Genomic DNA, 25,065 nt, shown 5'->3' with positions numbered 1-25,065 from the left:
CACCTCCCGCTCTCATGGCATCACCTGAGGCATCAGAGTTGCACTTCTCCCTCTGCATGACCCTGTGACTGTCACTCCCAGGGAATGTCCCTCGTGCACATCTCTGGCCCATAGCTGGCTTCCCAGGGAGTCTGACCTGTGTCTTGGTATGACCTGGATTTCCTCATGAAGTAAGGACTCAGTGGTTGTTTACATGGAATAAATCCCTGAACAAGTGAGGGAATCAATGAATTCTAGATGACAGGACCCCAAACGGACTAAGAGTAAGGCCAAGGCCAACATTTTCTCAGAGTAATTCTGTGCTAATTCCAGTTACACAAAAGAGGAACTGATTTTTTTTTTTAAAGATTTTTATTTATTTATTTGACAGACAGAGATCACAAATAGGCAGAGAGACAGGCAGAGAGAGAGGAGGAAGCAGGTTCCCCACTGAGGAGAGAGCCCAATGCGGGACTTGATCCCAGGACTCTGGGATCATGACCTGAGCCAAAGGCAGAGGCTTTAACCCACTGAGCCACCCAGGCGCCCGAGGAACTGATTTTTTTGTTTGTTTGTTTACTATCTAACATACAACCACTGTAAACATTTTACACATGCTAACCAATATAATTCTTACAATCAGGGATGGGAGGTTTTACTATTGGGGAGGGAAAAAAAAAAGTCCCAGAGATAAGAGTCTTACCAAAGATCGGTCACCTAGTAAGTGGCAGAGCCTGTAATTAACGTTAAGCCCCCTGCTCACTGTTGGGAACAATACTGGGACTACACTGATGGAATCTGGAAAGCAGGTTTTCCAACTGGTGCATCTAATGGAATCAGTTGTCAGGGCCAAGGCCGGAAAGTGAAGATGTGCCAAGGATTTTTTGTTCCAAGATAAGCATTGCCCACAGTCATCTCTGAACTATTTTTCCTAAGCAGGGACTAGCCAAGAGCCGTGGTACCTAAAACCCGAGCCTCCTGAAGGCAGCTGGTTCCCCTGGCCTCTCCTGCACCCACTTTGTCAGAGAAGCTAGCCCTCATGCCCCCTGTAGAGCCGGAGTTCCCCGTGGACTCATTTCCAAATTTGTTCATTCATCCAGACAGTCATCTTTTCAAAAGTTAGCACTCAGCTCCTACTACATGCCGGGCCCTGAGCTGGGCTTCAGAGATAGAGGGATGGACAAGATAAACAAGAACCTTACCCTCAGGGGCTTAAAATCCGGGGGGGAGACAGATAGTAAGGATGCATGTCAGCCAATAAACTATAGCAAACTGTGATATATGCTGAGAGAGGAAAACTAGGGTGATCACAGTAAGGAAGAGAAAAGCTTAGAAGGGACAATATTTTAGACAAACTCTAAGACCTGATGGATGGAAATGGGGCAGCCATGGAAAACTCAGAGAGCATTTGAGGAGAAAAGAGCATTCAATACAGAGCTTAGAGGCAGGAAAGGCAGATCTGGGGAGCAGAAAATAGGTCACAGTAGCAGAGATGGAGTTGAGAAGTAGGCATGCTTAGATCCTGGGGTGGGGATGCTTGGGATGTCTTGGTGAGGCCAGCGGGCTCTATGCTCATTGCAACAGGAAGCCGTGGGAGGGGTCGTTTCTGAAAGGGGACCCTGGCTGCTGGGTGCAGAGTAGATCAGAAAGAGCCAAGAGTGGAGGGAACGTGATCAGTCATGTGGCTATTTCTGTGGACCACTGTAAGAAAGATGGCTTGGGGTGTGGAGGCACTCTGCGACAAGTGGGAGGAAGGAGAGAAGTGGGGGATCTAAGCAAGAAGGGGTGGAATGAACAAGAACTGTACCAGACAACTGCAAAACCGGTAATACCAATAATAATAGAAACGACTGAGGAGCAGGTCTACTTTGGGAGTTAGGCATTTGAGTGGAGCCCTCCTGCTTCCCCGAAAGCCTTCTCCAAAGACAAGCACCATCACCACTTTATTGTATTGAAGGAGAGCAGATGAGCCCCCCCCACCAAATATGCCACTTTGCTATGACTATTTTGAGTCAAAGACACTCAAAAAACAGCAGGTACAGGAAGGGCACTCTGGTTTACCACCCCCCTTTATTTTATTTTTTGGGGAGGTGGAAGCAGGAGATAAAACTCCCAGGTGAAAAATGTCCTCCTTCTATTAGGAGGAAAAGAACATTCTCAGCACCTGAGACAGGTCAGACCTAGAGAAAATTGTACAAATAAACCCAGTTGGGCAAACCTCCCTTCAGCCTCCCTGTATACTTTGGGTACTTTTTCACAATGACTACACTTTGTTCAACTTAAGCCCTTAGGCCCAACCCCTTTGGGTTCTTCATTTTCCTGTGAAGAAAGACTCTCACATACCTATAAGTAAAATCTGTATGATCCTGTCGGTCTGTCTTCTGTCAACTTAATTCTCCAGCCTAGCTGGAGAGTCTAAGGGTTGGGAAAAGTTGGACGCCTCCTACAATGTATCCACTATCCACACAAAGAGATTCAGAGAATACATTAGATGTTTATATGCCCTTTCTGTTTTATACATACAGCATATCCATATGCTCACTGTTCTGCATCTCGTTTTTTCCTTCAAATGGCCCACCTTGGAGGTCCTTCCAAATCCCCCCCTTTTTTTTTTCCAAATCCCTTTTTAGAGAGTGGCCTCACACTTATTAATAGGTACAGAGTATTTCTTTGCAAAGATGTACCAGACTTATTTGTCCAATTCACCTATGGATTCAGGCTGTTTTCAAATGTCTGGACATTACAGGTGATGCTGCGGTGGGCATCCCTGGACATAGGTCACTTGGAACACGCAGGATGGTGGGTTGAAGGTTGTATTCCTAGAAGTGGGACTGCAGATCAAGGGTGTGGGTATCTTAAATTTTCCTCTGTTGCTGGACTCCTTCTCTGTAAGGTGGCACCAACTTACAATCCCACCAGCACCATCAGGAGGCAGTGACACCAGCCTGTTAAAACTTTTCCTCTTATCCCTTTGTACGGAGGAGACCTCATCCTCAAGGTCACACAGTGGGGCAGGGACAGCCCCGGCACCAGCCCAGCCTGTATACCTCCAAGCCCCCCCTTCCCTGTGAAGCCCCACCCTCACCCACCTTCTGTGGTGCCCATAGCGGGGGCTGGAGCACATTCCTACAAGCCCCTGGTGTTTTCCTTTGGGGAGAATTAAGTAACAACCAGAATAAACCAAACCACGAGAAAAATGTCTGGTGAGAGCTGGGTTAATAGCTTAAGAATTGATTCTGCTGGAAAAGAATGGCATTTTAAAAACTAAAAAATGAACCTAAGTGAACTCTTACCTGCTCTTCCATTTAAATTAGCCCTGGGAGGGCTGCCTCCCAAGTTTACTCATGGTTAAGAATTCCCTCAAGCCGTGATTCTACTGATCACTTTAAAAAGAAAGGATCTTCTGCTTCAGAAGTAGAATTGTTTTGAGGTCAGCTAGATGATGTATCATCACTTCTGGCAGGTGGATCACGAAGTATGTGGCCACACCTGGCCCCGTGCATGTTAAGGAACAGGTTGGCTGGGAATCCCGAAATCCCAGAGCTGAAGCTACAGGGGCAACAATTGGCTGGGACATCCCATGGCAGCCCCTTGCCATCATGTTCTCCTACAGTCAGGCTTTAGTGTGCACATCTGCAAAAGGGGAAGGTCGGCTGGAGCCCCTCTGAAGTTCTTCCAGCATTATTAGTCTGCAAGTCAGTGCAATGCCCTAATTCAATGAGCAGAAAAAGTGAGATGCAGAGCCATCCAATGAGATACCCAGAACAGAGGTGCTGTGTACACTGTATTCTTCTGCTTGCCTACACCCTGCTATCGATGCATTCTGTTCTACTGGCATATGGAATAAGTATTTTAACTTTTCAAAAATGTACCAATTGCCATGAAAAAGTTAAGTATAATAAGGAGAGAGACTATATAAATTCCATTTATGTTGGCTACGTGTGAACTCTGGCATCTCGATCACTTTTAAATGGAGCATTTGGTCATGTTAGTGATCAGAAAATGTATCAAGAAACAATAAAGAGATACTATTTTTATATAAATTAGGCAAATATGAGAAGAAATAGAATGCATGGGTCTGTTACAGCAGCTCGTCTTTTCAGGCAGAGACAAGGAGCGGGGACGCCACCTGCCTGTCTGCACGTGCCACTTCCGCAGACAAGCCTGCGAACGGCTGAGCCTCTCAGCCTCTCACTGCCGGTTCAGACCAGAGCAGATGGAAAGGACAGAGATTGCACCAATGTAAGGGAAACCTACTGAGGACTGTTCAAAACACAGAGTCCAGGGAAGCTGCCTTTACTAAGGATTGCTCATTGGTGGTTGACTGAAACCAGAGCACATTTCTAGCTAGAGTAGCTCTGGAAATTGTAAAACCTGGACTTGGGGATCTTGGGCACTTATTCAAAGAGAATGAATGAGAATCACCTGGGCAGCTTGCTAACGTTCATATTCCCAGGCCACATTCCCAGATGTTCTGGGGCAGCAGGTACAGAATGGGACCTGGAATCTGCATTTTAATAAGCAGCCTGGATGATTCCGATGCGGGTCTCAAAGACCATACTTCGAGAAACTGACTCTGGACACCAGCGAGGATATGAAAGATGAGATCTCGTCTCCCATCCGCATATTGCTCATAACTCATTCATTCGTTCGTGCATTCTTTGACTAGATCCACACTGAATATTCGGTGTGTGTCCCATGCACTGTTAGGCACAGAGGCAGACAAGACACCTTGACCATGCTCATGGTCTAACGAGAGAGAGTATCAACTGTCGCAGCATGGTGTGGTTGGGGGGCGGGGTACAGGCACTCAGGACACAGAGGGGGCTGTCTGGCCCATACAGGGGTGAGAGAGGAGGCAGCGCTGACATCATAGAAGTGGTCCCCAAGGAGGCGTCCCCAAAGGTGGAATTAGGAGTAAAGAGGATAAAACCCGGGAGAAGCATTCCAAGATACAAAGTCTTAAACTGGCTGGACATGTCTGTACATGTTTGTAAGTAGTTGTATACAAATAGAGTCAGAAGTCAGGTGTGAGTGTGTGTGTGTGTGTGTGTGCACATAAGGGTCAGGGAGACAAGCCCAGGGAAGTGCAGGGTCAGCTTGGGAGTGGCCTGGAGCACAAAGGAAGCCAAATAGAGTCATTGAAGGTGTTAAGTAGGGACATACACAGTCTGCATCTTCGAAAGTCAGTCCTGGCCATTCACCTACACCGGAAGGTACCACCTACACAGGTTAACACACTTCTTCACTTTCCAGAAATGGCCTCATCTTAAAATACCTGGGAAGAGCTTGATGCTGCTCTCTGCTGTCCAGAGCAAAAATAACTCCCTTTGACCTGATTCCTTGCAAGCAACCTCAAGTTAATATGATACACTGAGTTTGTATAAAAAATAATTTTAGTTTTTCATGTACTTAAAGAGAACAGCAACAGTGAAATCAACTGTCACTTGAGTTCTGACTCTGGACTGGACTCTGGAAACCCATTTTGCCAAGGGGAGACTCGGCTCTAAGAGCAGCTTAGGTGGCGGGGTACAGAGGATCGCCCCCAACAGCATAGGGGTTGACTTAGGCCCACAATTAACATGCACTGAATATACTGCTTCTCATGTCAGATGGAGCTATTTGCAGAGAAATGTGTTTGGGGTTCTGGGGATCATTAATCAATGACGCAAAGATAGCGCAGAGTAATTACTGTCCCAGGTATTGCTGGGGGGCGATCAGCGCTCCCACACTGCATGAAGACATGAGTTAAGTGGCTGTCACTCAGGAGCCTCAGGCTTTCCCGCTTCTCCCTGGGGCCTCTGGTGGGGACAGACCCCCCCCCACCCCCAGAAGCCTGGAAAGAGGTTACAACCTGGAGAGACTCCTAGCCTGTTCTGGCAAAGCGCTTGCAGTGGCGGTGGGGGAGGAGAAACCAGGGGCCTGTCACGGGCTGTCTAGCTTACATGATGGCTGGTCAGCAGCAGGTTCTCAGAGAATGGCTGAACACCCGCCCCACACTCCTGTCATGGCTGGGCTTCTCTGAGAAATTCAGAAAAAGCACAGACCCTGAAAGTCTAATGGAGATGTATGAATTAGGGGAATCCCTAGCTTACAACCAGTGCTGGCTACAAATGTCTCCATGCAGGCAGAATGTGCCAGCCTGAGAAAGACAGAAAATACCACCACCACCACCATCCCCCAACTTTCCAAATATACACACCCACCTGCCATGGGCAAACTTCCTCTGTTTTTGCTGGAACATGTTCATGGGTCAAGGGTCAATACAACAATCCCTCCTTCCCAAACATCCAATTCCTGTCCTTGACAATCAGGAAAGTACACGGGAGATGAAGGCCACAGTGGACCAGGGGTGAGGGCATGAGCAGTTGGGTGGGCTGGTGCACGCTTGGCACACTGTGTCCTGGGCAGAGGTGCTGTGTGCAGTGAGGGACCAGGAGGCCTGCCTGCTTGGGCCACTGCTCACCAGAAGATTTACCAGAAAAAGCACAACAGGGCCTGCAGCCAACATCTCTGAGCCCCAGTATGGGAATGGGGCAGTGAGGAGTTAGTGTAACTTGCTCAACACGGTGAGCTGGGAGAGAGTGGAAATCCACACGGCTTTCCAGGAACACAGATCTGAGATCAGATCCAGTCAAGGGATCCTAGACCCGACAGTCACCACCTGGGAAAGGGAAGTGACACAGCCACCTTCATAAGCGTGAGACTAGATGAAGGGCTGCAGGAAACCCGCAGAGCAACAGCTCCAGACATGCAGCTAGTGACATGTTTGCCAAAAACAGCGACAAACAAAGAGAAAAGGAGGCTGTGAGGCTAGTGTGAGCGCTTGTCCTGTGCCCAGCTGCCCTCCAGCACAGACTGCTGGCCTTGGCCTCCCTGGCGCTGCTGGTGGATCGCTGTGGGAGCCAGCCCCTGCTCAGCTGTGCCCCTCCGTGCTTCCCCACTACCCAGGGCCCCAGGGACTGGAGAGCAGGCCCAGGTGGTGGCTGCAGGCCGCCTGCCTCCTCCCTGAGCTTTGCAGCCCTGGCTGGGTCCCTGTGGGCGCCTCTCAACACAGCTTCGTTCTCTAGTTCAGCAGACTTTTCCGAGCACAAATGCTTCATGTCAGGAAGGGAAAGGACAAGGACAAACTCAAGCCTCTCCTTGCCTGTCACAAAACCACAGGAACTGGGCTGTAGTACAGCCACGTGTCACGTGGTGTTGGCAGCCAAGTGGGCAGAGTGCTTGGTAGGCACTTGGTGGGCAGGGAGGGGGGCAGGTCAGGGTGGGTCCACCCTCTCCCCCAACCCCCATCAGCCAGGGCCTGCTCCACGGGCAGCTCTTAGACTGGACCTGCTCCACGGCCCCAGGATGTTCTGGGCTCCTGCGGCCTGCTTCCTCATGCTCCCTCTGGCCGCGTGCTTTAAATTCAGGGTCTCCCTCTGTTTCACCACATACCAATCCAGGCCCCAAACCCGGCAACTTCCCTCTTTCTCACAAAATATTACACTCGGTGGTGGGTGCAGGAACTTCCACAGGGGTCCCATCCCAGCAGGCAGGTCTCTCGTGGGCACCTCTCTGACTCTCAGTGTCATTCTCCATTCTCCACCGTATCCACTAGACAACGGCCCCACTCAGGCTGCTTGAGTCTCACATCTTGCCCAGGCACTCACATGGGCAGCGCACCTTGCCTCGCAGGAGCACCCCAGGCTGCAGCCACACTGTCCCCCCACGCCCCACCATCAGGAGCCTGCCCCTGTGTGGCCCTGGCTGCTGAGACCTCCCACACCTCCTTCTCCAGGGAGCAAGCATGCCCAGTGGTTTGTTCCCACCGATCCTGGGAGATACAGGCTTAATCAGAAACAACCTCTCCTGTAACTGACCCTGAAACCAGAGGCAACCAGCAACAACGGAGGGAATCAAAACAATTTATGCAAAGACCCAATGTCTTTGCACAATGGCAGGATCACCTTGACCTTACAGCTGTTCAGCCTCTCTTTCCAGGGAGCTGACATTCTTCTGGACTCCCTGCCCCCCGGCTGTCCCCTCCAGGCAGGCAACGGGATACACCAAGTGCTAAGTGCCAACGGGACTGCTCTTGCTCTCAGCCCCTGCTGGGTTTAGCTGGCTCCTGTCTGCACAGCCTGGAGATCCCTGCTACCACAACAAGCCACATGTGGTGCTTCTGACAGCTTCCTGCTGTGTGACATGGAGACCAAGAAAGACTGAAGTTTAAGTACAAGGCAGGGGAGGCTGGGAGAGCAGTCTCTTCCTGGTCCTGTTCTGCCTCTTGGAGGCTGGCAAAATCAGTCCCCTGTGGGTTTCAGGATTATGGCTCCCAGCACTTCGATAGGACCCTTGAGGGAAATGCCACCAGGCAGGACAACCAGCAAAAATAAAGCTCTCCGAGATCAGGACAGTCACCGAGGTCAACCAGCTGTTGTAAATACTGGGGCTAAGACTAGCTCTTGGCTGTGATGGTAAATTCTAGATGTTGCCCTCTGCCCAGCCCAGTTAGGGCTGGAAGCCCCAGGCTGGCCTTGGGAAGTACATGGAAACGAGGTCACCCACAGAAGCTCCCCTTGGAAGGGGAGGACATGGATTAGGTAGGATATGGACCCTGAGTGATACTAACTGGGAGGCAGTATTCCAAAGACGTCTCCCAAGAACCTCGTCCCTGATGTTCCCATCAGACACTAACCTAGGTGCTGCTGAAAGAACCTACAGAAGAAATTAGGTACAGATCAGCAGACTTTAAAATAGGGAGATTTTCCTGGATGATCTGGTGGGTCCGAGGTACTGCCATGAGCCCTTAGCAGCAGAAGAGGGCAGAAGAGCTGGCTGGTGGGAGAGATGTGATGGGAAAGGCAGGAGGAAAGGGACCAGCAAGGTCTGAGGGGGAAGAGGACTTGACCCACAGCAGCCGACTTTGAGAAGAGAGGAGGGGGCCACGAGGCAAGGGATGTGGGTGACCTTTAGAAGCCGAGAATGATCCCTGTCTGACATGCAGCAAAGGAACAGGGATCTCAGTCTTATAGAAGCATTGGACCAAATTCTGCCGACACCTGGATGAGCTTGAAAATGGATCTACCTCCAGAACCTCTTGAAAGGAACATGGCTTTGTCAACACCTTGCCTTCATCCCTGTGTGACTCAAAGCAGAGGACTGGTGGAGCCATGTTGTGCGGGGACATCTGCGTTTAATAAACATGTGCTGTTTTAAGTCACTAAATTCGTGGTAGTTCGTTATGGCAGCAACAGAAAATCAATATGCCAAGCAAAAGCAAAGCATTGCCATTGACATATTCTTACCAAAATGATGAAAATAACCAATATGGACACATAAAATCCAATATATCCTTACCCTATCAGGAAAGTAGGAGGGGATAGCTGAACGTGACAGCTGCTTAACAAGCATCCGTCCTATCACAGTTTCCCACCTTACACTTCCCGCCACTTTTGGACTGAATAACTATTTTCTGGTGGGGGGTGGGACTGCCCTGAGCTTTGTAGGATCGTTAGCAGCATCCCTGGTCTCTGCCTACCAGAGGTCAATAGCATCCCTTCCCCGCCAACTCATGAACCTGAAAAAGTCTCCAGATATTGGCAAATGTGCCCTGGGGGTCAAGCTGCCCCCTGCTAAGAATCACCACTTTATATAAGCTTTTAAGGGTATGAGGAAAGTTTTTATAGAAAGAAAACATTAATCTCCGAGCTGTTTTTCAACTGATTACGCATGTACTAGATAAGCATTTCTCAAATGAACACAATACTCTATTGATAATCCAAACCATTACCAGCTGTTAGTCCTCAGCAGCTGGTATCATGAATAGCACACAGTATATAAATACATATGTGTATGTGTATATGTCATATATAGGTATACATGTACATGCTTTGATTTCGATCTGTAAATATTTTACGAAGCAGACACACTTCACTTCCATAATCAAAATAAAATGAACATGAATTTCACAGCCCTTCATTCATCAGTGTTTACTGAATGTCTCCTCCATGCATGCCTGAGGTTAGGTACCCAGCAGCCCCTCTGTTAAGGAGCATAAGTGCAGGGAGAGAGGCAGACAGGTGAAGTGGGGAAAGTCAGTCTGTGTGCCTGGAGCAAGGGAGTGATGCAGGGGCAGTGGAAACTGTAAGTACTCTACATCCCAGAGTGGGAAAGTGGCCAAGATTGGCTTCAGAGAGTTGGCTAGCCAGGGCACATTAGATGCACCAGCAAGAGCGAAGTCATGAGTGAGGTGTGATAGGGACTGACATGTGCTCTGTGCCTGAAAGCTTTGGGGTAAGCAGGTGTAGAGAAGATGATGTTGTTACAAGACCGCATTGGTTAAACAGGGACCCCAGTCTGAAAGCAGCTAAGAAACTTGATAAAAGTGCTGGGGACCATTTGGCAATGTACTTCAAGCTGGCCCCCTTTTATCCAGCCCCTGCAAGGAGCAAACCCAGCTTAACTCCCCCTCCCCCAGGAGTCTCTGCAAGGAACCTGGCCTTGGAAAGGATGTCCTTCATTTCTGCACCTGCTGATGCCCCTCACAAGCTCGCTAAGCTGGGCACCTTCTCTTGGAAACCCAGTCTGCTTCCTTGGTGAGTCTTAGTTCGGATCTGCTCTCATCCACCCAACTAGCCCTCTGCTTTCACACATTCGTCTCTGTGTAGTCCCTGCATGGCCTCTGGGTCCCACCCTGCCCACCTCAGAACTGCTGGCCAAGCTCCTTTGCTTACGTTGTGAACAGAGGGTTGATGGGTGAGACTCAGAGGCCCTTAACCCACCTAGGCTTTAGCAAGGGAAGAGAGTTGGTCTTTAATGGGCTACTTCACATGTGCCCAGTTCTGAGCAAGTCTCTTTGCTTCCATTATTTCATTCTACCCCTCCAAGAATTTTGTGCAATGGTTGTTCTACACTTCTCATTAAAGATAAGAAAGATTGAGGCTCAAAATATTCAGTAACATACAATTTAGTATATTGCCAAGTTGGGATTTGAGCTCAGGTCTGGTTTACTCTAAGACATAAGCTTCGTCTTTCATACCCTTCTTTGATTTGGGTAAGAGTAATTCTCTGCTGGAGCCATACTTTAGGGATCCCTCTGGCCCTTGTCCAGTCATAGCAGGGGGCCATGCTATAGGTCCTCCAACCCCGATCCAGGCAACCTAGACTGCAGATTTCCCTGCTAACTGCCCAACCTGCCCCCTGGCCCAGGCACTCATCTTCTCCAGGTCCACCCTGCTGAGGGGTGCCAGGGCTGCAAGGGTGCTCATCCCAAGGCCTGAATGGTGGCCCGGGGAGGCTGGTGGCAGGGTGAGCAGTCTAGGCACAGCCTGCAGGGGGCCAAACCAAACAAGATCAAGAATTCTAAATCTGAAACTGGTCTTCCAGGTATTATAAAGGTTAGTGTGGAAGTTAGAGGGTATTTTATAACAGTGCATTAGCTTGATTTATATCTTTTTTTAAAAGATGTTATTTATTTATTTGACACAGAGAGAAAGAGGAGAGAGAGAGAGAGAGCAAGCACAAGCAGGGGGAGAGGCAGGCAAAGGGACAAGTAGGTTCCTGGCGGAGCAAGGAGCCTGATATGGGGCTGGATCCCAGGACCCCAGGATCGTGACCTGAGCCAAAGGCAGCCACTTAACCAACTGAGCCACCGAGGTGCCCCTTGATTTATATCTTTTAAACATCTCGATGCAAGGTCTGTCAGCTTCCATTTGTCCCCTTGCTCTGGGCCCACCAATTTAGAAGCAGGCTTGCTCTTTTTGCTCATATTTTTTTAACTGAAGAGAAGCATCACCTCCCATGTGAATAAGGAAAGCTTGATCTCATGCCTGATAACCTTTAAAGAAGAATCATGGTGCACTATATTACCTTTTCGTGATCAAGGAGCTCTTGTAAAATAACTTGTCTTTCCCGACACAGTTCCAAGAAGTCTTCAGAGTGCAGACTTTCATGTAAGGCAGGGAAGAAGGTCAGCTGGGTGCAGTCCACCGCCACCTCCTCTCTCCCGCTCTCGGCTTCCTTTGGTGTCAGCTCATCTGCAGCAGCATAAAGGGACACACGGTTTTGGCACAAGCCACCTGACCTCATGAGGGGTGGTGCACAGCATGGGCATGAGTTATGGAGAGAAACCGTGAGGTTTCAGGGCGGAGGTGAGTGGTGTGGCTCTCAGCGTGCCCCTCACTGTGTCTGAAAGTGGATATCACCCCCTGACCCCATGGTACGGTCAACACACTGTTGGGTTAATTCACTCTGGAAGGTGTCCCAGGTCTGGCACGCTGCAGCTCCAGAGCGACTGTGGGGCACCACCTCAAAATCCACCCTCATTAATCAGTAGAGAAATTCCATTTAGGGTCACTTAGAATCTGTTTTTTTTTTTTCTTTTTTCTGAACTTTACCTTATTCTTTTAAAACAGTGTTGTTGTTTTTTTTCCCCTAACTATGGACACACTATGATCTAAGTGTTAAAAAAAAAAAAAAACTTGGAAAACCATGAAATTGTGAGAATAAACTTAAAATATTTGAGAAGTAAAACAAGTATCACTCAGGCACCCAGAGCTAGTGCTAATAACCACAGCTCTGACAAAGTAAGCTCTTTTTCTGGGCTGGATGCTTTTGATGACATTTTTTTCATTTACTTCTATTGGATTGTAGATTCTATTTCAAACTCCCTTCACAATTGAGGAAAAGAGGAAGAGGCTAATTACTTGTCTCATGGTCACAAAGAGCGAGAGGCTGAATCTGAACCAAGTCTCTTTCTCCTCCCTGTTTACAATTTAGGTTCTTTACTTCTAATATCTTTTCTGGATGTATATGTATATATGTGTGGACATACACATAAACACACATATGTGATTTTTTGACATGATAGGAATTATGCTGCATCTACAATTTTTCTTTTCTAGAATTTTTAAAAAGATTTTATTTATTTATTTTGAGATAGTGTGATAGTGAGATAGTGAAAAAGAGAGCAAGGAGAGGGGAGGGGGCAGAGGGAGAGGGAGAAGCAGACTCCCCACTGAGCAGACAGCCCGATGTGTGACTTGATCCCAGGATCCTGGGATTATGACCTGAGCCGAAGGCAGACTGAGCCACCCATGCACCCCATCTTCTCTAGAATTTTTTTGAGATTATATTATGAGCACTTTCTCATTTCTTTTTTTTTCATTTACTTAAAAAATGTAATTATTTTAAAACTTGGAACACAGAAAAACAAAACTGCTAGCCACAACTAATAACAGAATTTAAATGTTTAGATTTATTGGCTAAATTTTGCTAATTCACTCTCAGAAGAATGAGTTTTCATCAAATCTGACTAAGGTAGCTCATTCTTTATCATCGTACTAGAAGTACATGGGCCATTCTAATTTCCTTATAATCTTATATAAGGAGGAACAAAATAGTTCCCGATTAAATAATGTTCACATAAGAAACACACTTGGGAGTTTCCAATTTCAAAACACCCTTTTAAAACACATCTCCTTTTATCACTTTCTCTAAGTCCTTGCAATTCTTTTGCTGACTTCCATAAACATGAAAAGGAGATTTATTCACAAATATTACAAATATTTGGTAAGCTTTCTTGCTTTACCTACAGGATTATTTAATTTATTTTTAGTGGTCCCTAAGTTAATTATCATCTATAGTAATATAATCAAAGGTTGTACATCATAGATTATACCAAGAACTTTGCATGATTTCTATACTATTACACATTTTAGAGTACATTTATTTATTTATTTATTTATTTTTAATCTCCAAAGGCAAAGGAAACAAAAGCGAAAATAAACTTTTGGGACTTCATCAAAATCAAAAGCTTCTGCACAGCAAAGGAAACAGTCAAGATAACAAAGAGGCAACCCATGGAATGGGAGCAGATATTTGCAAATGACAGTACAGACAAAAGGGTGATATCCAGTATCTATAAAGCACTCCTCAAACTCAACACACACAAAACAGATAATCATATCAAAAAATGGGCAGAAGATGTGAACAGACACTTCTCCAATGAAGACATACAAATGGCTATCAGACACATGAAAAAATGTTCATCATCACTAGCCATCAGGGAGATTCAAATTAAAACCACATTGAGATACCACCTTACACCAGTTAGAATGGCCAAAATTAGCAAGACAGGAAACAACATGTGTTGTAGGGGATGTGGAGAAAGGGGAACCCTCTTACACTATTGGTGGGAATGCAAGTTGGTGCAGCCACTTTGGAGAACAGTGTGGAGATTCCTCAAGAAATTAAAAATAGAGCTTCCCTATGATCCTGCAATTGCACTACTGGGTATTTACCCCAAAGCACTTTCTCATTTCATTATAAGTTCTTTGAACTCACCTAAAATGGCTGTATAATATTCTGTTGTGTGGCTCTTTCATAATCACCTAATCCATATCCAATTTTTTGGAGGCACAGATAGTTTCTATTTCTACCATAAATGCACTGTGCTGCAATCATGCGTGTGCACGCCTAGATTTATTTCCCAAGCATGCACTTCTGGACATAGACATTTGGGTACCAGGTCAGCACAGAGCTGCATGATTTCTGGATCATGCTCTCCCCCTCCCCTGTCCTAGATGTCTACTTGCCTAAAGCAGGCAGGTGCATGCCACATGACTGCAAAGCTGAGGGGCCATTTTCTTTGTACTAAGTTGCTCACCTCTTTGAGCTCCTCCCCACCTGGGAGTCTCCCAATTGGATGAATGAAAGTGTCTGCTGCTTACAGCAACAGCCACCACAGGCTTTTCCCCGTGCATAGAGAACACGGAGATACAGGCTCCCAAGAAAGCACAGGGGAGAACCGTAACATAAGCCATTTCTTCTTCTTCCCTGGCTGAACTCCCTACTCAGGGCAGGGGTCTTTGTATGGGGATGAGAGGACTCAGCAGCCCACGACCGTAGTCTACATCAGTGCATGCTTTCTACCAACACAATCTCTGCAGATTCCCCCTCTGATCTTGGAGTTGTGTGGCTTAGGGTAAAGAGAAGAGAAGCAAATGGCATTATGACATTATCCCAAGTCCTGTGCCACAGTGGGACCCCCAAATCAACATGGGATCAAGCAGAGAAAGTCAATTATCATATGGTTTCACTTATTTGTGGAGCATAAGGAATAGCATGGAGGACATTAGGAGAAGGAAGGGAAAAATGAAGGAAGGGAAATCACAGGGGGAGATGAACCATGAGAGATTATGGACCCTGGGAAAGTTTAGAGGGGAGGGAATCGGGAGTATGGGTGAGCCCAGTGATGGGTATCAAGGAGGGCATGGATTGCCTGGAATACTGGGTGTTATATGCAAACAGTGAATCAGGGAACAGTACATCGAAAACAAATGATGTACTGCATAGTGACTAACATAACATAGTAATAATAAAAAAACAAACATGGGATCAGGGCCCAGCACCCTCACTACTGGGCGCTGTTACTGCAGACTGGCAAGACAGAAGGCTCGATGCAGAATCCAGTACTTAGGCACTAAACGAGACAAGTTTGATCAGTGCTCGGAAGTTGTTGTTTGGTTAAAGATACGGCACTAGCTGCACCTCAGGAGACAATGAAACTCACAGACAGGCAGTGTTTGAAGCAAAAGGCAGGGTCTGGTAGAAACATGCAATCTGGACTAGAGTGCATACATCTGTGTGTGTCTGCCTGTTGTATTTGTGTGTGTGCATGTGTGTTCGGATGTGTTCGTGCCAAATGACCTCTGAAAATAAACCGTGGATTTCCAGCAAGTCAACTCGACCAAATTCCTCCACGAAAATTACACAAATAAAGGGTAAGTGTAAACATCAAAAATGATTCAAAGTATTTTTTTTTAGACTGGGAAATAATGACTATTGTAGCTGTCATTTTTATAAACAGAATTCGGTGTACAAAGTACTAAATATGTCTTCTACCCATTTTTACTTTAAAACATTTTATTTTCTTTCTATGTACTTTGGGTCCCATACTGAGCATGTATTTGTATTACTTGGGGACACTTTTAAGGTCTCTCTGATACAGTAAATGGACAAGATAAAATTCTTACTGTTGCACACTTAACATAAAAATTTTCACCTAACAGGAAGTCACGGTCTGGAATAGGTTCCTCCTCACTCTGGAGAGCACAGTAAGGAAAAGAGTGTAAGCACCATCTACTTTAGACTGGCAGCATTTCCTTTTCCAAAATATTAATTTCATATTAAATAAAACCAAAATGTGATTTAATTACAAATGAAAAACAGGTAAACTGATAAATGGAATACCTTGCTTTTCAACATTTGTTTCGGAAACACTGCCATTTCTGTCTTGGTTTTCCTGAAATAAAACCAGGGAAAAGACAAATGAAATCCTGAAGACTACTGCCCACCACCACCCTATCACACGGACCCAAAAACACACACACGTACACGTGACCCCCTGGAATTACTCATTTACTGGAGTCTTAGAAGCAAGAAGGGAGGGATCCTAAATCCTAAAGGACCACAATAAAATGCACGTATGGATGGTCCCGAGTCAAAGGCGCAAAAACCCACAATCTTCCATTAAGTAGGACTTACAGTAATTACCAAAGATGATGCCAAAATGGGATTCAATAGCATCCCGGATGTCTGTGGTATGGGCCACCCCGGAGAGGGGACTAGACACAGGACCAGGGGCTGGGCAGCCTGAGAAACCAGAGACCAGGTTTTCCAGCCAGGCTTTGACTTTGTCACTAGCACAGAAGGCAGGCTACTTATTTTTCCTGCCTCCACTTCCTAAGGAATGCATTGAGAGAAAAATACTACATAAAACCAGAGGTTTATTGACAGTACATTAAAAATTCAAGTGTCTACTGAATAAATGAATATAATTTTTTTCATTACATTTTATAAAGGATTTAAAGTGTAAAAGATTCTGAGGTTACAGAGCAGAGAATAAGCTCAACATTGTATCTCAGGATGGATGTGGAAGGAAACGTCTTGCATTCCAGTGTTTGGAAGGCTGCCCTCTATAATATCTTGAATCAGAATTGTCCAACGAGGACATGAAAGAACTATTAACAGATTTCTCCATCTCCACTCCTAATCCAACTGGTTCCACATTCTTGAAAATGCAACACTGTCAGTTTGACAACACAGAGTTCAAACTTCATCGCAGCAAACTCCCAGGGCCCACCTAGATTCCGTTGGTTGGGAATCCGATATGGCCGCAATATTGTTTGGGTTACATGGGTCATGGGCTCAAGCTTGCAGAAACAGCTGAGTTCAAGATTATTTCCATTGTAAAACTTGTTAAAGAGACTTGATTATGCAATAATGCCCATAACAGCACTAGTTATGACTGTTCCACAGCAAATAATTGGTGTAAACAGACAATGGCCATCACTTGGCTCTTTGCAAACACTGATGTCCAGATGAGTGCATCGGATGCAATATTTGTGGATGTCAGTGTGGTTACTAGGTTAGTGGTGTCAGTATGAACTACTCCAGCATTCATTCACTGGCTCATTTACTTACTTACTTAGGCCGTAGTTAGAGCATTCTTTCTATGCACCAGGGAGAAAGAGTTTCTTTTCTTCTGTTAAATGGCATCAAGAATAAATTACAGCACTCCTACATTTCCTGTGCACATGATCTCTCCTGCCTACCCATGCTAAAGCATTCCCAAAGCACCCCTGATGAAAAGAGCATGAGAAAGAAAAGCAAAGAAGACACTTCTCTACATCTTTCCTGCCTGGAAGCATCATTGTTTTGCTGTGTCCAACACTTACCTTGAGCCTTTCTGGACTCAGGGTGTCCAGCGGAGACAAGCGTCTGATGCGTTTCCTCATGCGAGCCGGTCCTTCTCTCCAGTCCAGTTCCCATCTGGAGCAAAGTGTGGCTTCTGCTGTTTGGCCCCACAAGCCCAGCTCCCCAAAAAGCTGCTCCTGAATCCTGGCCCAGGTGTTGGCTGCCTTGATGTTGTCACATCTCTGCCTCTGGGAAGCAGAAATGCAGGGTCATTCCTGGACAAATTTTCTCATGGGCTTGGCCCCAAACTTCTGGGGGTGAACATTTCAAGGCCTCTGAATTGTTCAGAAAAAAAAAAAAAAGACACCCTTATAGGAAGCTCTGCACACCTTCAGGGTGTGTAATGTACTCCAGAGCTAGGACCAGTCTGGGAGAAGAGATCAGTTTCTCAGCTTGGAAACCATTTAATCCAGGCTGGAAGAGGAGGAGAAAACCATCTGACCTTTGGCCTTCACAGGAACATGACTGCTGGGTGCTGTGCAGGACACAACTGGTCCCAAAGGTCCTGACACTATTCATCAGAGTACGCTGGACAGCTATCTTGTAAGTGGAACGCAGAATCTCATCACAGTCCCTACTCTTCAAAATGGACAGGGTGTTTTACCACAGACCCTGCCCTTCAAACATGATGCTGAGGATACTCCTGTCAGTGTCTGGACTGGACATGTGGGGGATCAGCATATCTGCCAACAATCGGAAGATTTGAACAAGTCACTCCTGTCTCTGGACCTCTAGATTCTCCAACGGATAAATGAGAGGCTTGGCCTGGATATTGTCTAAGGGTCTTTCAAATCCTGATACCACAGGGTTCTAGAATATCGCCTTCTAGAATGTTCATAGAAGCTAAAACCTTTGATATTACTGAAAGTTATCCCTTACCTATGAAATCTTCATTGTTTGCATACTTGAAATCTGGCTGTCACACCTTCTGCTACAGTATAACTCGAACCTTCTATAAAGTACATCCCTGAACTGCCTTTGTACGCCACACTGAAGTTGCCATCGCCACCTGCCAAGGGAACTTTGATGCCTGTCAGTTTCAACAGTAGAATCAGCTTTGTCTGCAGGGTGAACTTTGGCAATTATTCAAATACTTGATGGTATTTGCCCTAAATTTTGATTTGAAGTTTTCAGAAAACTGGAAGGTGAAAGTCTTAATGACAAGAAGCACAGATCTCATAAACTTAACATAAAGAGAAAAAAAATCATTATCGTGCATTAGGGCTGAGCCCCTCACCTGCTCTATCTCATTTCCTCTACCCAGTAGCACCATAAGTAAAACTTGAAACTTGCAAAGAATTTCTATTATATTCATAAATATTTATATTCATAAATAAATCAAGTCTGGGAGAGGAGTAGTGATTTCTCCAAAGACCACTGGGTGATGGAGCGGAGATGCAAACCCAGTCCTTCTGATTCTAAAGCCTCCGCTTAAGCCTGCCCACTAGTGCCTTTCCTGAGGGTCTGACATCGTTTTATTAACTCATGATTTCTGATGCTATTACTTCAAAGACTGACATGGCAGACTTAGAGTTAGGCCCTGTAAATCCAGGCCATATGGAACAGGTAAATCATTCTTGGAACTAGAAAATTCCCATGAAAATGTAACAGGGCATCTGGGTGGCTCAGTCAGTCAAGCAGCTGCCTGCGATCAGCTCATTGTGATCTTGGGGTCCTGGGATCAAGCCCCACATGCATCTCCCTTTCCCTCTGCTCCTCCCTCTGCGCTCTCTCTCTCTCTCTCTCTCTCTCTCTTAAATAAATAAATAAATAAAGTTTTAAAAAAAAATATAACAGACAACACAGTGCTTAGTCTATGGTCTTTGGCATCAGATGAACCCGAGTTGTCATGATGTTTCTGCTACTTCCTAGTAGTCTAGTGTAAAGGGACTTCAGCTTCCTCATCAAATGTGGTTAATAATATTACAATAATAATAAAACCATGGGTTTATGTAAGGATTAAATGAGACAATATTTTCAAGAGTTTTATGTGGTGACTTGCTTGGCATAAACAGTATTATTACTGTGAATAAAGCAAATCCTATTTCAAAGCAAGATTATTTTGTTTCTCCACAGTTCTTAAATTCATATCCAAAAGAGTTAGAGCATTTTATATAATACTCCAATTGGTTAATAAGGAACTCCGGAAAAATAATGCCTGTCCAAAGCCTTTTACAGGGATTAGATTATATGAAATGAATACCCATTTAGGGAAAATATCTAAGTTCTCTGGAGATTGCTGATGGGTTTGGAATAACATATAGAGCTTCATAGAGGATGAACAATCCCAAATTATGGGTTGTCTACCCTGGCTTTAAAATTAGTCTTTTAAGAGTAGTCTCTTGGGGCACCTGGGTGGCTCATTTGCTTGGGTGACTGCCTTCCACTCAGCTCATGGTCCTGGAGTCCCAGGATCAAGTCCCTCTTTGGGCTCCCTGCTTGACAGGGAGTCTGCTTCTCCCACTGACCTTTCTCCACTTACGTTCTCTCTCTCTCTCTCTCATTCTCTCTCTCTCAAATAAATAAATAAAATCTGAAAAAAAAAAAAAGAGTAGTGTCTTCACCCCCAAAGATCTACCTATGCATCCTGGGGGCTCACGGCTGCCCAAGTCTTCATCACAGAGCAAATAAGTTGTCTGGAATACCTGTGGCCAGACAGACATGTGTCAGTGGTGAGACCCCTCAGAGATGAGGGATTATTTAATCCATGATAGAAAGCTACAAGTGGTCCCAGGACAGAGGACATGAGATGACTGAAGAGCAAGAGCCCTGAGGTCTCTCACCTGTAAGGTGCTCTGTGATGCCCATGTTTCTGCACCAGGTAAGGTGCATTTTTTAGTATGACATAATAGTTCATTTGCTGCCTAAGCCAGATGGAGCTGAGTTTCTGATATTTGCATTTGAAAGAGTTTTGACATTGTTTTTATGAACATTGTTGTGTACTTGCCCTTCGGATCACTACATTTGTATCTTTGGGGTAAATACCTAGTAGTGCAATTTCTGGGTCATAATGTAGCTCTATTTTTTAACTTCTTGAGGAACCTCCATACTATTTTCCAGAGTGGTTGCACCAGCTTGCATTCCCACCAACAGTGTAGGAGGGTTTCTCCTTCTCCACATCCTCCCTAACATCTGTCATTTCCTGACTTGTTAATTTTAGCCATTCTGACTGGTGTGAGGGGTATTTCATTGGTTTTGATTTCTATTTCCCTGGTGCCAAGTGATGTTGAGCATTTTTTCAGTAGCCAAACTATGGAAAGAGCAGAGATATCCATCGACAGATGGATGGATAAAGAAGATGTGATATTATCATATGGTTTCACTTACTTGTGGAGCATAAGGAATAACATGAAGGACATTGGGAGATGGAGAGGAGAAGTGAGTTGGGGAAAATCAGAGGGGGAGGAGGGAGGGGGTTGGGTGAGCCCAGTGGTGGGTATTAAGGAGGGCACGTATCGCGTGGAGCATTGGGTGTGGTGCATAAACAATGAATTATGGACCACTGAAAAAAATTAAATTAAATTTTAAAAATACCATTATTTTTGTTCTTAAAAAAAAGAAGAAGCGGTATGTATGTATGTATATGTGTGTGCATATGTGTCTACAATGGAATATTACTCATCCATCAAAAAGGATGAGATCTTACCATTTACATCAGTGTGGATGGAACTGGAGGGTATCTTGCTATATGAAATAAGTCAATCAGAGAAAGACAATTATCACAGAGTTCCACTCATATGTGGAATGTAAGAAACAGTGCAGAGGATCATAGGAGAAGGAAAGAAAAACTGAATGGGAAGAAATCAAAGAGGGAGACAAACCGTAAGAGACTCTTGACCCTGGGAAACAAATTGAGGGGTGCTAGAGAGGAGGTCAGTGGGGAGAATGGGGTAACTGGGAGATGGCCATTAAGGAGGGCACGTGATATAATGACACTGGGTGTTACATGCAACTGATGAATTACTGAACTCCACATCTGAATCTAATGATGTACTATATGTTGGTTAATTGAATTTAAATTTAAAAAAGAGAGAGCTGTGACAAACACTTGATGAATATACAGAAACTGAGCAAGAAATGGCAACAGTTGTTTGGACCCTAGGGAACCCAAGAACAGTGCCTCTCATACCCTAAAAAAAAAAAAAAAAAAAAAAAAAAAGTCTACTTTTGGTATGACAGGCACCTTGCAAAGAACTTTAACCAGAAAAGCCTGGAATGTTTTAAAAACATCACAAGAATAATGAGGCATTTCTGCACATTATGGTAAGGACTCCCCACAAGAAGAGGACAATCTGGGCATCCAACAGAGCAGAACCAAAGCAGCTGGACCATCAGGAACAGAACAAATATAATGTGGAAAAGGCAAAGGGGAATTTGGGCAGGGCCAGAGGACAGGAAATGGTTTTTGCCAGTACTTCCGGAATGACAAGAAACTGGAGAGACTGAATACTAGAATTGCCAGATTTATTGGTAATATAATGATGGGATATAATGATGCTTAGTTTAACTTCCAGGGCATTGGGTAATATGACCTTGTCATGCTGTGGGCTCCTGCCATCTCCAGAGACCTCTCAGTTGTGGGTAAAATACCAAGTTAGAGAAGTCTTATACCACCTATTCTTGAAAGTCCTATGGGGCCAGAATCCCTGAATCTCACTAGTACCACCCTCCTGGGGAGATCTCATTGAGTACACTTGGGAGAAGCTGTCCTTGAAGAACATGGCAGGTTTCACAAGTCTGATCTCTTTATAGAATCCGGACATGGTTTTTCTGGAAGTGGAGAGGGGTCTGCACTGGGAAAATGTTTTGCCCCTTAAAAAAGTAGGGTGGACACTCGAGATCCCATTATCTCTGGCAGACGGTGATTACCTCTGCTTTCCTTTAAATGTTCAAACAATCTGTCTTAAATATTTAAACACTTGGAAGGTATCCTTATGGATTAGCCTCAAAATGCTGATTTTCTCAAAAATACCTCAAGCAGTAGAACTCTACACAGAGTTCTCTGAACCCCATGCAGGCCTGTTGCTGAAAATGAGCCAGGCTAACACTCTAGAAGGCTGGATACTTTCCTTCTGGACTCGGAGCCTCTGTTGAGGTTCTGTCCTTTCCCCTATGAACTTTCAATCTCACAAATTGCAGGAGAAACTTACAAAATGCCACACAGCACATCTCTCCTAGCCATAAGCAAATCACCCCAGGTCTTCCAACTGTGAGAAGAGAGATCTCACACTCTTGACTGGATGCTGATCTGGACATTTAGACAAATCCTTCATCTTGAAATGGAACAAGTATGATAAGGATGTTCATAAATAAAGAATGCAATCTTAAACAATTCATCTTATCTTCCCCCTGGTAACAGTTGAATTTATTGGCCATATTGCTAGTCCTGAGAGAAGTCAGTAAATACAAATGGTGGGACACTGATGGGCAAGGGTCTGTCTGAGGGGCACAGGTAACATGCAAATAAGCCAGCAGGGCACCCATCCTGCTGTGCAATGCAGTCAGCAATGTTGGAGTGAGGGAGATGTCCCTGATAAGGCCCTTCTCCAATGGAGAGTCTGTTTAGGACCAGCGCTGCTAGAGAAATCAGAATGCCTCCTGATCGCTTTGACAGCAGCATGTCCTGTAGACCCCCAGATTTCTCCTCCACCCTTGTGAAGTCTGATGAACTGCCCCCCCTTATAGAACAGCCAGGGAGGCTGTGTTGTTAACCTGCATGTTTCTGAGGTACAGGGTGCACAGCTCATGAATCCATAGTCCCAGGGCCATGTGTGGGCTCCGAAATGAGTTCATATGGAAATAATTAGACCAAATTACTTGCCTTAAGTTGATCAGAGCCTATTTTGTTCCCCTGACATTTGGGCACTGTTGTTCCACCCTTTCTTGGCTCCTCACCTCACCCCAGGCACAACCCATGGTCCCTTACACCCTACTGCTCTTCTCTTTATAGTAGAACATCCTAGAATTGGCCTCATCACCCTGTTTGTGGTTATTTATTTACTCTTGGTGCTCTACTGATTTTTAAGAACCCTCCAGGCACAGCAGTAGTGTTATAATCTCTGCCTTTCATATACCTAACATAGGCTTTGGGACAGAGAAATCATAAATAAAATAATATATTTAGTAAGGTTTTAATACTATATGTTGTGCTCTATTATTGACAACCATTTTTTTCCTTTTTTTAAATTAACATATAATGTATTATTTGCCCCAGGGGTACAGGTCTACGAATCATCAGGCTTACACACTTCACAGCACTCACTATAGCACATACCCTCCCCAATGTCCATAACCCAACCACCCTCTCCCTACCCCCCCCTCCCCGTCCTGGAAATCCTGTTTCTTTTCTGAGATTAAGAGTCTCTTATGGTTTGTCTCCCTCCCGATCCCATCTTGTTTCATTTTTTTCCTTCCCTCCCCCTCAAGCCTCCCATTCTGCCTCTCAGATTCCTCATATCAGGAAGATCATATAATAATTGTCTTTCTCTGATTGACTTATTTCACTCAGCATAATACTCTCTAGTTCCATCCATGTCATTGCAAATGGCAACATTTCATTTCTTTTGGTGGCTGCATAGTATTCTATTATATATATATTCCACATCTTTATCCATTCATCTGTTGATGGAAATCTAGGTTCTTTCCATAGTTTGGCTACTGTGGACATTGCTGCTATAAACATTAGGGTGCATGTGCCCTTTCAGATCACTACATTTGTACCTTTAGGGTACATACCCAGTAGTGTGATTGCTGGGTCATAGGGTAGCTCTATTTTCAACTTTTTGAGGGCCCACCATGCTGTTTTCCAGAGTGGGTGCACTAGCTTGCATTCCCACCAACAGTGTAGGAGGGTTCCCCTTTCTCCACATCCTCGCCAGTGTCTCTCATTTCTTGACTTGTTAATTTTGCCCATTCTGACTGGTGTGAGGTGGTATCTCATTGTGGTTTTGATTTGTATTTTCCTGATATTGGCAACCATTTTTAACCACATTTTGTGAACAACACTGACTAAAGATGAACTTCTTGGCCCATTCCATAACCACACATGGGCCATGTATTCCCTGCCAGCCACTTCTAGATCCTCTACACTTGTTCTTTAATGTTCACAGTTAGGCAGTATGATCCCATCTTCAAGATGGGGACCCCGAGGCTCAGATTCCACACCCGGGAAGAGGCAGACCTGAGACCCAACCAGCGATCTCACTGGAATGAAAGACAATACACTTTACTCTCACTGTCCAGAAATCACACCTAGAGAAGTGTTTTAATTATCTAAATCTTCTCTGATGAGTGGCAACCCCTTGCATTTCAGATAAAACACAAAAGCCCTAAGGTGGCAGTAGA

The 25,065-nt window shown here is 45.3% G+C and overlaps 1 protein-coding gene across 1 annotated transcript in view; it reads right to left on the bottom strand.

Moving 5' to 3' along the window:
• Positions 1–25,065, bottom strand: part of LOC111145192 (WDFY family member 4) — a 293,576-nt gene that overhangs the window by 82,298 nt on the left and 186,213 nt on the right. The window contains exons 41-43 of the mRNA XM_022499912.1: positions 17,703–17,909; positions 16,216–16,267; positions 11,833–11,999 (exon numbers count right to left, since the gene is read on the bottom strand). Coding sequence (XP_022355620.1) covers positions 11,833–11,999; positions 16,216–16,267; positions 17,703–17,909 — 426 coding nt within the window. The remainder of the gene's footprint in view (positions 1–11,832; positions 12,000–16,215; positions 16,268–17,702; positions 17,910–25,065) is intronic.

The sequence above is a fragment of the Enhydra lutris genome, unplaced genomic scaffold, assembly GCF_002288905.1.
Source record: "Enhydra lutris kenyoni isolate GAN:26980312 unplaced genomic scaffold, ASM228890v2 scaffoldscaffold12, whole genome shotgun sequence".
NCBI lineage: Eukaryota > Metazoa > Chordata > Mammalia > Carnivora > Mustelidae > Enhydra > Enhydra lutris.
The sequence above is the reverse complement of the archived record's forward strand: the minus strand, read 5'-3'. Positions and strand labels throughout refer to the sequence as shown.